Here is a 15,058-nt window from a genome sequence, read left to right as displayed (position 1 = left end):
GACTAACCCAGAGATGGTGCTAGTAGTACCAAACTAGCCACGTTTTCCTAGAGTGCGAACCTTTACATGAAACGCGAAAAATTTCACGTCGATTGGACCACAAACAGCAGAGTTATCGAGGTTAGAGTAAAGTCACTTTGTAATTTGTTTAAAAAATGAATCAAAACGAGTTTCACGTGTTGATTAAACATTGTTTTTTAATGGGTAAAAACACCGTAGAAGCCCAGCAGTGGCTTGAAAAACGTTATTCGGACTCCTCTCCATCCAAATCAACGATATGTCGTTGGTATGCTGAGTGTAAACGTGGTCGTACGGACACAAACGATGCGGAACTTTCAGGTAGGCCATTGGAAGCCGTTACACCAAAAAATATGAGTGAAGTTTTAAAAATCGTAATGAAAAATCGCAAAGTAAAGGTCCGTGAGATTGTATAAATGACACAGATATCATCTGGAAGCGTATTTACAATCCTTCATGAAAAATTGAGCATGAAAAAGGTTTTTTCCAAGTGGGTGCCGCGATTGCTTTCAATGGACCATGCCACAAGTCCATGAAAACAATGGCAAAATACAACGAGTTGGGCTTTGATTTGCTTCCTGACCCCCCATATACGCCAGATTTAGCCCCTAGCGACTACTGGCTCTTTGCTGTTCTCATAAAAATGCTCCAGGGAAAAAAATTTGGCTCGATAGAGGAGGTCATTGCCGAAACTGAAGCCCATTTTGAAGCAAAGGATAAATCTTTCTATAAACATGGTATAGAAATGTTGGAAAGGCGTTGGAAAGATTGTATCACTCTAAAAGGAGATTATGTTGATGAATAAAAATGATTTTTGAAAAAAAATGATGTTTTCGTTGTTAGTCTCGGGACTTATTGAACGATGTGTTAAGCTCTAGTCTAAAATGTTCTGAAGAGGAAGGGAATTTTGCAAACTTGTAATCTTGTAGTAAACTTGCAATCTTGTAATTTTAAAATAATTTAAAGTGCGTAAAAACTCTTGTGGGCTGCGCAATTTGAATTTAATTTCATAATTTTAATTCTTGTCCCTCAAATGAAAGTGGAAAGGAAATTTTTGTTTTCCTTTAGTACACTGTAAACATAAATACTTAAAGTTACATTCGACTTAATTTCAGATTTGACTTGAATTAAGGAAACAACTGAATTTAAGTATGCAATATATCTTAAATTAAGAACTAACTTATTTTAAATAAGAAATCAGCATTTTTCTTCTAGAATAAAGTATGCTCCTAACTTTCAATATGCAGTTCTGAATAAAGGAATACACCTTCCTGAATTGAAAGTGGCGTCTTACTCAATACTTCATGTCGCGATGGTCAGTGTCGGCTATGATATTATGCTTCCATAATGTGGTGGAGTTTTAGTTTCACGGATTTGAAAAAGTGTTGCAGCAAAATCAGTTCCGGTTGTCAGTCACGGGCGAACCACGGGATTGATCAAACGATTTCACAATTGCACGCTTATTTTAGGCGTGGATTTGCGAACGCCTAATTGAGCTAATAGGATTATTCTTTTTTATATATGCGGAAAACTTTCTTCTTCAACTTTACAAGGAATGTTTTTCGTCTTAGATGCACCAGAAAAATGTTTTAGGCAAAAAAGTGAAAATTGAAGCCGAAACAAATTTTTTTTAACTTGCAGCGCCTATAACTTTTTTTCTATGCATCAAACGGATCATAATACCCAAAATTTATAATTAGGAAAACCGCTATCGAATGGAAGTAGCTCGGTTTCGTCTCCGTACGACGAATAGAACTTGAGCAATCCATGAAAATAGAAAGGAATACGTTTTTCAACATGGCGGCGAAAGGGTCTATGCTGCGCATGCGCAAACTCAGATTTAAAACTTTTATTTGACCACTAGTTAATGGTAAAAAATCTCAGACTATGTATAAAGTTTGAGGTCGTCAATGTAAAATTTTCTAATTGCAATGGACTATCAGTATCAGTAGTAATCGGCGTGATCAAGAGATTTTATCATGATTTTTACGGAAGGGGGTTACTTTATTCCTGTACATAATTTTTTGAAGTATCACTCGCCAGACAACCCTGGTGAGTAAAAAAGGAACCTAGCTAATAATGATTTGTTTTAAAGTTTGGAAATATTATTGGTCAGGAAAAAGTCAGGGATTTAAAGAACAAAAATCGTGTAAAAGTAAGAGAGTTTCTATAACTTTAAACTGTTAAGTGGAATAAATTAAATTTGCTTGAATTTGAATTTAAAATTGTTTTATTTCGGTTATAAAAAATTCTAGGTTAAAAATGTTACAAGTTAAAATTCTGGTCTTTTAATATTAATATGGTCAGGGAAAATGAAAAATTGAACAGTGGGAAATTAGGGAAAATTAAAAATGAAGTTTTACGGTAACCCTAGTATAATATTCTTGTTTTTAATTTATTTGCCTTGTATTTATATTAATTTGTTCTTTGCAGTTGCTCTCTCCACAAGATTGCACTCGAACTCCAAATATACAAGCTCCAAAGATACGAGTGCTATACAGATACGAGCGTCCCGACTCCAAAGGAGCAAGTGGATTTTTCCCCTCTACTCCGACCCTATCTGAGAATCAATCGCACTCAAGTGCGCGCTGCCTTTAGTTTTACGTGCGCGTGCGTCTAGCAGCCCTGTGTGTGTTCTTACGCATTATCCCCGAAATCTAAGCGTCGCAAAAGTAAGAGCCCCTTTTACGTTCGCATCTTTGCAGTTCCCGATTCCCGAATTTCTCGTATTTTTAGAGTTCGAGTGTACCTTTTTAGCTAAATATTTTATTATTTGTATAAAAATTCCACAAATTTGTTGAAAAGACATACTTTTTGGTAGAAAATTCATTTTTTGTGGTGAAAGTTCATCCTTTCAGGTTGAAAATGCAACTAATTTTCGTAGAAAATTTACTTATTTTTTTAAACTCATATTTTGATGCTAAAAACTCAAACTAAATTTTTTTGCTGCTAATTGAACTATTGTTCGAAAAATTGTCTTTTTATTTTTTTAAATAATCTGTTTTTACTAAAAATTGCATCTTTCTTCGATAAAAATTCAACGCGTTGGGTTCAAAATTCAAGAATTTGACTAAGTCATTTTTTTGTTTGTTAAAAATTCAACTACTTTGTTGCAAATTTATATTTTTTGATAGAAAATGCATCTATTCTTATTGAAAATTTCTTCTTCAAGGTATTATACGGATAACATTTTTTTCTGCGAATTTTTTTGAAATTAGGACTGTAGGTTTATTAGAGCGTTATCTAAAGTTTGGTCCAGTTAAAAAAGAGCTGACCATTTCGAAGTTAAGATATACTGCCCTGCAAAAGTTTGGACTCACTTAGAAAAATTATTTTTTTTTGTATTTATCGTTTTAATTATACCGGAGCTAAAAAATATGTCTTTAAAAGGTTGATTTTTTTCGAAATTCTGTTAAAAATAAGCCCAATGTGAAGCCAATTTGTCTAGTTTTTAAGTAGATATTGCAAAAATAGTTTAAATTTCGATGTTTTCTTAAATTTTCAATAACTTCCAAAATAGTCAAAGTTTTTCAATGTTCTTGGTCTCATTTTAAAGCTTTTTTCACCGAATCACACCAGCTTACGAGTATAAATCGTAAAAAATTTCTTTTCGAATAGCAAAAACTTCAATTTGTGACAAAAAAACTGGAAAAATTAAAATATTATTTTTAGTAACAAAAAAGTTTTTTGTTAAAATATAGCAAACATATAATCATGAATTTTCTATGTAATTTCCCCAAAATATATATTTATTTAACTTTCATTCTGATATGCCTACAGATAAGATGTTTTCAAATTTATCCAACTTTTTTATTACAACTTCAAGTTCTTGCAATTCGAAAAGAAATTTTTACGATTTATACTCATAAGCTGTTGTGAAACATTAAAAAAAATAGCTTTCAAAATGAGCCCAAGAATATTAAAAAATGTTGATTATTTCGGAAGTTATTGAAAATTTAAGAAAACATTTAAATTCACACAAATTTTGCCAAGAGATTTTGAGTATTTACGTTGCAAATCGATAAAGTAAAACTAAATTACATAAATGGAACATGAGGTAAATGAAGTCTTGACAAAGGTGATTCCAAAGAACATCTAAGGTCTTGCGTAATATAACGTAACTGATACGAAAATCAGTATAAATGAACAAAAAATAAGAGAACAATAAAAAGAAGATGCAAGGTAATAGGAAATGATTAAGACTAGAATAATATTCACCAGATATCTTCGTGAAAAAATACATTAACATTTACATTAAAATTACATTAACATTACATAACATAAACTAGCAGAAAACAAGAAAGTCGAAGAAACCCTATCTGCTATTTCAATTCGTCAACATGTTGATACGACGTAAGATCAATCTTAGGGGAACCATCCCTGTTTCGACAGAAAATCTTTCCACCTGTAAGTCAAAGATACTTAATTTTTTTCTGCGTCCTGATGACTTCCGTATAGAAGACCAAATTTAAAAAATAATTGGCAAAAAATGAAAGTAATAGGATGCTAAAGATCATCAGAATCCGAAAAGAAAACTGGAACACATCTGAATTATATCAAGAGCTATAAATTTTTAAAGAAAGTATTTGTCGTATTCGTATTTCTCTAATTACTCGTAACATTGTGCAATTCTTTTTTTTTCATCGGAAAAATAGGTGTTGTATAATTTCCTCTAAAAAAACTAACGTATTTGTTGCTAAGATATTCTGCTACTTGAAGTGCGGAACCGGCCTGATTTCAAATGGATTTGATATTAAGCAAAAAGTTAATAATTTTGACATACGTTTGCTGCTTTTTTCCCATCCAATGTATTCATCGTTTTTTTTATTCTCAGCAGTGAGCCAATCCTGAAGCGGTTTGAAATAATCCAAGATTCCAGATATGCTCATTTTCCGTTGACCTGTTAATACCTCCATTGCATCTTGCCACGGTTTAGAGGCACCAATTTCCATCATGGATCTAAAATTTTAATTTTCTGACATAATACTTTTCTTTTCATATTTAATGAAATCTTATTTATATATAATTATTCTTCAAATTATTCTAATTGTTTCTAAATCATCCAAGTAAAGGAGAGAATCTAATACAATTTTAATCAACTGGATCGATCCATTTTCTGAACATCAGAGTCTGAGGCGGGTCTAACCATTTTTGAAAATCTTTGTGAAAGTTTATTACTGGGTGGGTAAAGTCTAGGATTTGCAAAGCTTTTACAAAAAGTTTTTAAATTCAGAGAGGTGCATGATTTTTTATTTTGAGACTCGAATTTTTTATAAAATCCAGATCTCCCATATCACTGAATGCATTTTAATAAAATTCACAGGAGTAGCGTATAATTTATAAGCCCTTTTAGTACAATTCAAAAATAAAAAATTTTTAAAAGGAGGCTCCAAGCATCTCCAAAAATATTTTTATTCAATTTTCTGACCAAAACCATTTTTTTTATAAATATTTAAATTCCTCATGACCTTCTATGTCAAGTCAAAGAATAAAATTGGTTGACATTCTGTAACTTTGAGAAATATAAATTTTTTAGTAACATTTAAGATATTTATGGAATATTTAGAACTAAATTCAAAGTTATTATTAGTGAACCACTTTTGCATCGTCGTTTAAAATATTGTGGTAAGGCCAATAGGGAACAAACGTCAATTTTTTCCTTTTTCTTTTATCATTTTATAAAAAAAAAATTTCTACTCGATATCTGTTAGATTTTTTGTGCAGAGATTTGCAGCAAAAATGTTTAATAATTAATTTTATTTGCTGTGAAAAATTATAATATCCAATATTCAACATAATGGATTATTAGTTTTTTAGAGTAATATAAAGCGCTGAAATTACTTGCTTTAAAAACATTTTTTTTCAATTCTTTGCTATTTATCTTTATAATGCTACTTATTAATATGAAAATTTGACATTCAATATTATGTGTTAATTTTATAAAAAAAATTATACTAAAATTAAAAAAAAAGTTTTTTAAATTTAAAAAGTTCACTAAAAATAACTTCACTTATGAAAAATACACATTTTTAGTTTACCAAGACCCCTGCGCATCAAGTCGAAGAGATACTGAGCATAGGCAGGTCTAATCGCAACAAAATTGAGAAAAAAAGAAAGACTCGACATTTTATCGGTATTTTCCTGAACATAAAGTGTTAAATAGCAATTCAAACCTCTTTTAAAATTAAATTTTTTCTGAAAAAAATGTGGCGATCTCAGTGGTAAAAAATATATCTACACTAATAGATGGTAATACAAACTATGATGATAATACAGATTCCTTTAAATTCAATCCTCATTTGGACATATCGATTCTAAACAGAGTCTTAATTTTTCTAAAGGACAAAACATAAAATCGAATAATAACTGCGTCTTAAATATTATTTTGAACGTACTTTTTTTATTTCGCTTCACTTTACCGGTCCAAGTTCAAGTCTACGGAAATCCAGGTTCCAGTGTATTTAAGAATAATTAAAAAATCATCTTTCAAACTAAAAAATAGAGCTGAAGTTTTCCGAGTATTTTCCAAGCCCCTGTTTGAATTTTATTTTGTTTCTAGACACTAAATTTTCACCAAGTTTCATCTTTAATTTAATTTATACTCACTTGAAAAGATTTCCAGCCTTCTTACTACCAGTTATGTCACATTTATAAAGAGGTTTCTTTTCTGGATTTTCGGGATCATATTCTCCAGCTACTATACACAATGATCTATGAAACTGAAAATGAATGACATAGCCGACGAAGTACTTTAAATATTCTCCATCTGCAGCAATATGATATTTGGATCCTTGGTCAAAATCTTCTTCGCTCCTATCAACCGGGGGTTCTATTCCTTGGTATTTTTCGACCAATTTCCACCTGGAAATAATATTTCACTTAAACAGCTTCTCAATTAAATATATATATATATATATACCCGCTCCCGGCGAAATCCTGCATTTGTTGTATTTACAGACTAGATAGAGCTATGAATTGAAAAAAATGTTAATTAAATTTTTTCTGAAAGAGATCTTCTCCTTTTGCTTCGCTGGAAATCGAACCACAGAACTTCCGATAGCCGGTCGGGTGCTTTTCCATTAAGCTGCTAGAGAGATCGCGAGGAGAATCATTTTTCAGAAATAATTTCAGTTAAAAAAATCTAATTCGTAGGTCCATCTAGTCTGTAAAGACATTAAAAAATGCTGTTATTCTCTGATGATAATACAGATTCCTTGAAAAATTTGACTTGTAACACCTGGCATAATAATGCGTCTATTTTTGAAAAATAATTATTCCTTCAATCTCTCTAGTAGCTTAATGGGAAAGCATCCGACTAGCAATCGGAAGTTCTGTAGTTCGATTCAATTTTCTAATTAATAAGTTGTTCAATGTTAATTTTATCTCGTTCTTGAAAGAGGTTTGAACAAGGTTGTTACAAAATCTCAATTTCTAAATTCCCTTACTTTTCCCTGACCAATTTTTCATCTCCCTTTTAAATTTTCTTTGAAGATATGAAAACAGCCTTAAGCATAGAAGATAAATGATAAGATTATTTAGGGGGGAGGGGATTAGTAAAATCTTACTGTTTCTAATAAGTGAGGGGGGGAGAGCTTGGAATATTTTTAGAATTAAAAAAATTTACTCAAATATATTATGAACCGACGTATATTACAACTTAGAGGTACTGCTATTTTAACAGATTAGATAAACTTTTAACCATATAATTCATTTTTTAATTAAAAAGGCAAATTTTAAATCTAGAAGATTTTTTTTTACCGCAAACCACAGATTTTCAAAAGAATATTTGAATTTTCAACGAATTCAGATTTTTAAGTAACAAAAAGATTAATCAGTTTTAAATAAAATAAAAATTTCAACAAAGAAATTGAATTTGCAATCCAAAAAAAGAATATTTCTACCAAAATAATTGAATTTTCCACCCCAAAAAGACAATTTTTCAAACAGATAAATGAATTTTCAACTAAACAACATCAGTTTTCTAGCAAAAATAAAATAGCTACATTTCCAGTTTAAAAAAATAATTTTTAACGAAGTAGTTAAATTTTAATCGAAAGAAATGTATTTTAACTGAAATATTAAATCTTGAAACACAAAAAAAAACATTTTTTGAGAATTTCTCGTACAAATTTTATAATAAAAAAATTTATTAACATTTTTAACAACATGCATGCACTTTTGATCAAATAGTACAATTTTCTACAAAAAAATGTATAATTCTACCAAAAAAGACAAATTTTTAAACAAATAATCGTAAAAAAATAGCATTAAAAAATCAAACATTTAATGTTTTGAAGAACCTCACACGCGATGAAAAAGAAATTAAAAGACAAATGCTGTGTTGAGAATATGCCCACGCAGCGGGCGGATTTTTTTTACTGTTAATGATGTTTTTCATGATTAAAGCCAAAACTAGGCGTCCTATCAAAAAGTGTTTAATAACAAATATGTAGATCTTTTTTGAATGCATAATTTTTCTTTTTGTAATGATAAGTTGTAATGATAATCTTGTAGGGCATTCAAAAAGCAACACTTTTCTTCTTTTTACGTTTTTTATATCGTGCGTCATTTGGTTTGAAATGTTTATTTTCATATATTTTTTGGAATTTTGTAAATCCTATAACTCTGATAATTTTTGATTTTATGGAAAACGTTATAAGAATAAATTGTTTGAATTTTTGAATACTATAAATAACCGTACAGAGAATTTTTGAACTTTAAAAAAAGTGATCTCAAAAATAATTGAAATGCGCCCACTTTTTTAATTTTTATACAAAATGGCTGGCTAATAAACTTGACTTTTAGTTTAAGACACTAAACGAGTGTACCAAAGGCCAATTTAATAGATCAATCTTTTTTTAAGTATCGTTTTCAAAGGCATACATACATACATACATGCATGCATGCATGCATACATGAATAAATACATACAAACAAACATACAAATATACATACATACATACATACATACATACATACATACATACATACATACATACATACATACATACATACATACATACATACATACATACATACATACATACATACATACATACATACATACATACATACATACATACATACATACTTACTTACATACATACAAACACATTAGTAAAAACCTGTTTTCTGATTCAGGGCGTTTCAAAACGTGGAAATTTGACAAAAACTGGGGAGGGGGGTCAAATTTTACACAAATTTAATACCTTCTCTGATAAGAATGTAAAAAATCAAATTTTGAACTAAATACATGAATTTTCAACTAAGAAATATACATTCTCTAAGAAAAATGTAATAGTTCATATTTTAACTTAAAAAATTTTTATTTTTAACTTGAAGTAGTTAAATTCAATCAACAAAGATATATTTCCAACCAAGTAGTTAAATTCGCAAACCAAAACAGATTAATTTTCATACAAACAGTTCCTTCTTTAACCAAAAAATATAATTTTCAATATTAGTTGAATTTTTAACTAAAAACGATTTTCAATTCAATAAAGAAAAAAACTTCTTTAAAAGTCATGAATATTCATGCCTAAAAGAAGAAGTATTTACAATACAGTTGAATTTTCAAACAGAAAATATGAATTTCTAAGAAAAAAGTTCGTTTTCAGCTAAACCATTGAATAATTTATCAAAATAGTTAACACAACAAACCTAAACAGACAAATGTTTAAATCTGTCAATTAGCAAAACTGTCAAAGGTTAAAGGTCGCATCACAAGGGTGAGATAAGAGAGTTAAAGGTCACAGGACATACCAAAAAATCAAATATCAAAGATAGTTAAAAGTTCATCCAACAAACCATACCAATCTGATATCTAAAATCAGGGCTAGAGAACAAAGGTCAAATATAAGGGGTAAAAAGTCAGGTTAAATGTCAGAGGTAATAAAAAAATAATATATGCACCATTCGCAGTTGTACTGATGCTTAGAAGTTTTTCCTCTAAAAATATCATAACGCCACAAATCCATGATGTAAGCGTAAGGAAGTATGACTACTTTCTCCAGACTCTTCCGATACAAATGGTTTAAGAAAGCTTTTTCATCTGAAGTAGAGTTTTCCAGAAGCTTTATTTTTTGTAGATGATCAGGTGTCGAAACACTCAAACCCAAAACATCTGCAACTCCTTCTCCAAATCCTGGATTTGCAACATTTCTATAGACCACAGGTAGATCTTTGAATTGCAAAAAGTACTGAACATGGCTCATTTCATGATGTGCCGTCTCAAGAAAAGCTGCATTTATTTCGGCGCACACTTTCAATCTATAATCTTTTCCATCACTGAAATCCCAAGCACTAGAATGACAAACTACTTCTCGATCAGTTGGTTTTTCTATAAGAGAATTCTTCCAGAAGAGTTCAGGCATTTCACTCATGTTCATCGAGAGGAAAGAGGACTCTACTAATTTAAGTATTTTCAGTCCAGTATATCCTGCAAAAAAGCATAAATTAAAAACTAACATACAATTACAAGAATAAATAATCCAGTGTGGCTACAAACATGTAAATTCAATTCAATTCATTAGAGGTGGTTAGACTATCTAGTTTTCACTTTTAGAAAACTTTGACTGAACTGTAAACATCTATAATCGGACTTTAAACATTTCTCATGTTAAATCTATTTTTACATGTACACTCTCCATAATTTCTATTTGTTTCAAAATCTATGAACCCTTTAAATCGAAATTATAAAGTTAATTTCTTTTTCCATCCCCAAAAGGTTATAGGCCCAGTAGGCAAGTAATCCAGCGTCAATAAAGGACTGTGACTAAAGTACGGAATTTTTTAATTTTGTTAGAAATTGATGCAAAATCCTGTTATAAAAAAGAAGAATCCAACGACCAAATTTGGACCACAACGAATAAACGAAAACCAAAAAAAAACCCTATTGTAATCTGAAAAAAAAACAAAAAACAAAAAAAAAACCAACAAAAAAATAAAATAAAGAGAAAGAAAAATGAGAAGGCAGCCAACCACACCCCCTTCCTTCTCCCTTTCTTTCTTTTGTCTTTTTTATTTCTATGAGCATCAAATTACAATAAAATGAAAATAAAAAACATAAATAAATAAACTTGCATTACCAACATTTCGGTACTCGTACAGTACCCTTATCAAGGCAAGAAAATTTTAAGTGGTAGAATTTGATAGCACCCACGAACAGGTGCTCTCTCTTTGATACCTGAGAATCGAATCAATAGAAATAAATAGAAATAGTAATAATAAAATAATAATAATAAAATAAAATAATAGAAAAAATAATAGAAATAAAAAAGACAAAAGAAAGAAAGGGAGAAGGAAGGGGATGTGGTTGGCTGCCTTCTCATTTTTCTTTCCTCTTTTTAATTTTTTCCGAAAATCTTATTCTATTTTTTTGTTGATTTTTTTTGTTTTTTTTTGTTTTTGTTTTTTTTTTGTTTTTTTTTCAGATTACAATAGGGTTTTTCTGGTTTTCCTTTATTCGTTGTGGTCCAAATTTGGTCGTTGCATTCTTGTTTCTTATAACAGGATTTTGCATCAATTTGATTATTGGACGTTAAATGGGATTCTTAATTTGGATTTTGGTCTAATTTAAATATTGTAAATTTTGTTAGAAATTCTTCTTTTTTGGTGTAAATTAATCTTTTTATTCAAAAACTCTTCTGTTTTAGTATAAAATTAAAATTTAGTTCAGAATTCTTCAATTATGTTAGAAATTTGTCTTTTTGGTAGTATATTTATCTTTTTAAGTGAAAATTCAACTTTTCGGTTCAGAATTTTTGAATTTCATTAAATATTCGTCTTTTTTTGTATTAAATTTGTCATCTTTAATCAGTTAAAAATTCAAATTTTTGCTTCAGAAACCTTGAATTTTGTTAAAAATTCTTCTATATAAAACAAATTTAATCTTTTTGCTTAAAAATTCTTTGTTTTAGTTGAAACTTGAACTTTTTTCTTCAGAATTCTTGAATTTTGTTAAAAATTCTTCTTTTTTGGTAATAAATTGATCATTATGTTTAAAAACTCTTTTATTTTATTTGCAAATTAAACTTTTCGGTTCAGAATTCTTGAATTTCATTAAAAGTTCGTCTTTTTTGCTATTAAATTTTATTTAATTTCTTTTTTAGTTGAAAATTCAACTTTTTCATTTAGAACTCTTAAATTTTGTTAAAAATTCGTCTTTTTTGGTAGTAAATTAATCTTTTTATTTGAAAATTCTTTCTTTTTAATAAGAAATTTAACTTTTTGGTTCAGAATTACAGAATTTTGTTAAAAATTGGCTTCTTATTATAGAAATTAATCTCTTTGGTAAAAGAATTATTTGTTAGTTGAAAATAAAAATTTTTGTTTGAGAATTTTGGAATTTTATTGAAAAATCGTCTTTCTTAGTAGGAAATTAATCTTTTTGTTTAAAAACTCATATTTTTTATTTGGCAATTCAACTTTTTAATTAAGAATTTTCGAATTTTATTGGAAATTCGTCTTTTTTAGTAGCAAATGAATCTTTTTGTTAAAAAATTCCCTTTTTTTTTAGTTAAGAATTCAATTTTTTGCTTAAGAATTCTTGGATTTCATTTTAAATTCGTCTTTTTTGGTAGTAAATTAATCTTTTTGTTTAAAAAATAATCTTATTTATTAGGAAATTCAACATTTTGGTTGAGAATTCTTAAATTGTAGTTAAAAATGCATCTCTTTGATTGGGTATTGAATTGTTTCATTAAACATTCCTTTTTTTGGTTGAAAAATTACTCTGGTAATTGAAAATTTACCTATTCCATTTTTGTTCTTTTTTAAGCAAAAATTTTACGTTTATTTAAATTCAAACGATTTTGTTAAAAAATTCATTTTTCGTTTAAAATTAATCTAGTTTAGTTAAAAATTCAAATTTGTGTAAAGATTTCTTGTATTTTGTTGAAAAATTTTATTCTTTGGTATAAAATTAACTTTTTTATCAGTTTTATATATTTGGTTTGATAATTCAACTGCTTTGTATCAAAAATTCGTCATTTCGCCTTAAAAGTTCAACAATTTAGTAAAAAATCGCCTAGTTGGTAGAAAATTCGATTTTTAAATTAAAAAATTATTTTCCTTTTTTATTCAAAGTTTAACTATTCTATTTTTATGGGCACATTGGCAACTTGATTCAATATAAACACACACAAAATTAGTATAAACGTAAAATCGGGTTTTACCTAAAGACAACTTTACTTTCGGGACAGGGGGGGGGGTCATAACAAATCAACGCTTGTTTACGAAATGGTGGGAGTTAAAAAATGGCCCAAAATTGGTAACGTAGTTTTTGGATGATCCCTACCTTGTGCAACCATATCTGGGGTAGGATCTGCCAAATTTTTTCCAGGGAACGGAAGAGTGAAGTCAGCAATATTTTCCCAAGTTTCAGCCCACATGTTACCAAGCAAATGAGCTGGAATTGGTCCATCTTTCGAGACAACATCATCTCCATATTTCATCCTCAACTGACTTCTTACATAAGCATGGATTTGCAAATAAAAAGGCCTCAAATCTTTCAAAAGAGTCTCTAAAACCAAAATTTAATTAACAATGGTGCTCTCACTCAATTATTAACAATTATTTTTTTTTTGAAGAATTTGTTATCCCCCTCACCAATATCTTCTTGGAAATTTTCTGTTTCGTATTGTTGAAGCCACATATCAGATTTATCAGTGAAGTGATTCAACTTTGAAGCCATATTACTCAACTCAACATATCTAGGATAAAAACGCCTGATTTTTTTCCCAGTAACCTCTCGCCATTTTTCCCAAATATACAGGAGTTGTTCAGGGTCGCGACTCTTGGCCATAAGATCCAATAGTTCTGGCTGCAGTGATAAACCACAGTTCTTTGAATTCTCTTGATCGCAAATCTTTGCGGTAGAATAAATTGTCTTCATCAAGTTTATGATATAGTCATATTCCTTAAATTTCTAGAATAAATCAAAAATTAATTTAGAAATTTTAGTTATATAAATAAGCATGAGTAAAAACGTTAATTTATTTTTAATTAAAACTTTTAATTAACCTTTGAAGGCAAGGAATTTTCCCAAATGTTACTGAAAAAGAAAAACTGTCTCTTGGCATCTTCATCTCTCAACTCCTTCCATGGAAATATCTTAACTTTTGCCCACAATCTTTTTCTAAAATCTGAAGCCTGATTTGAGACTTTAAGTTTGAATGCCAAGTTAGTATCCGTAATATTGGTTTCATAATTCCAGGATGCTATCTGCTCCTTATTGTTCCATTCGGCGGTCTCTTTATTAGCTGTCGCCAAAAAGTCAGAGATAAATTTTCCGGTTTTCTTGAGAAGATCATCAAGATTATCTTTTTTTGTAGCTTTCAATTTTTCATTTTCTTTTTGATAATCTGCTGTTGCAACTGCAAGAATTGTAATTGCGAGCAGGCTAGAAAAGAATTATGTCAGCATATTTAATCACCATGCAAATTGATAAAAAATTTATATAATTGAATATATAATCAGAATATAAATTTATAAGTAAATATAGGCAGAATTTAATAACTACACCTTCAAGGCTTTTTTTAAATAAATTCTAAACCATTAGTCTGGAAGATGTCGTAATTATTGGGTTCCATCCTCAACTGCCCCAACTCAAAAAGTCATGTTTTTCGATTGTCTCTAAATTCTGGGAATATGTTCGCCTACCCAACAGTAGTTAATCCACAAACTTATAGACCAGGATTACCAACCCTCCCCAAGTGAGGGGGGGTTGAATTTTCAACCCCAATGCCTGCAGGGGTAGTTTCAAACGCCTGTAACTTCCTTTCTAATTACGCGATTTAAAATTTTCATTAGGGTTTTGGAAAGTGCTTTTTACACGCTTTCATCCTATTTTATTTTATACAACAAAAAAAAATTGTTTAAACAATTTTTTCAATAAATCAATTGTTTATTTAACTTTTTTCGCAACTTAGGCATCTAAGATTTTTTTTTAAATAGTCTCAAAAGAAAGCTTGACTTTTTTACTATGAAAAATTTCTAATAAGAAAATGGACAAATTGAAATTCATTGAGTTACAGAGCCG

The 15,058-nt window shown here is 29.4% G+C and overlaps 1 protein-coding gene across 1 annotated transcript in view; it reads right to left on the bottom strand.

Moving 5' to 3' along the window:
- The window catches only part of LOC117178536 (angiotensin-converting enzyme-like), a 36,398-nt gene that overhangs the window by 16,472 nt on the left and 4,868 nt on the right, over nt 1-15,058 (bottom strand). The window contains exons 2-7 of the mRNA XM_033369964.1: nt 14,041-14,339; nt 13,627-13,945; nt 13,316-13,540; nt 9,931-10,456; nt 6,625-6,879; nt 4,802-4,977 (exon numbers count right to left, since the gene is read on the bottom strand). Of these exons, the coding sequence (XP_033225855.1) occupies nt 4,802-4,977; nt 6,625-6,879; nt 9,931-10,456; nt 13,316-13,540; nt 13,627-13,945; nt 14,041-14,339 (1,800 nt within the window). The remainder of the gene's footprint in view (nt 1-4,801; nt 4,978-6,624; nt 6,880-9,930; nt 10,457-13,315; nt 13,541-13,626; nt 13,946-14,040; nt 14,340-15,058) is intronic.

This window comes from Belonocnema kinseyi, chromosome 8 (assembly GCF_010883055.1).
Source record: "Belonocnema kinseyi isolate 2016_QV_RU_SX_M_011 chromosome 8, B_treatae_v1, whole genome shotgun sequence".
Classification (NCBI taxonomy): Eukaryota; Metazoa; Arthropoda; class Insecta; order Hymenoptera; family Cynipidae; genus Belonocnema; species Belonocnema kinseyi.
This window is presented reverse-complemented; position numbering and strand designations above follow the sequence as displayed.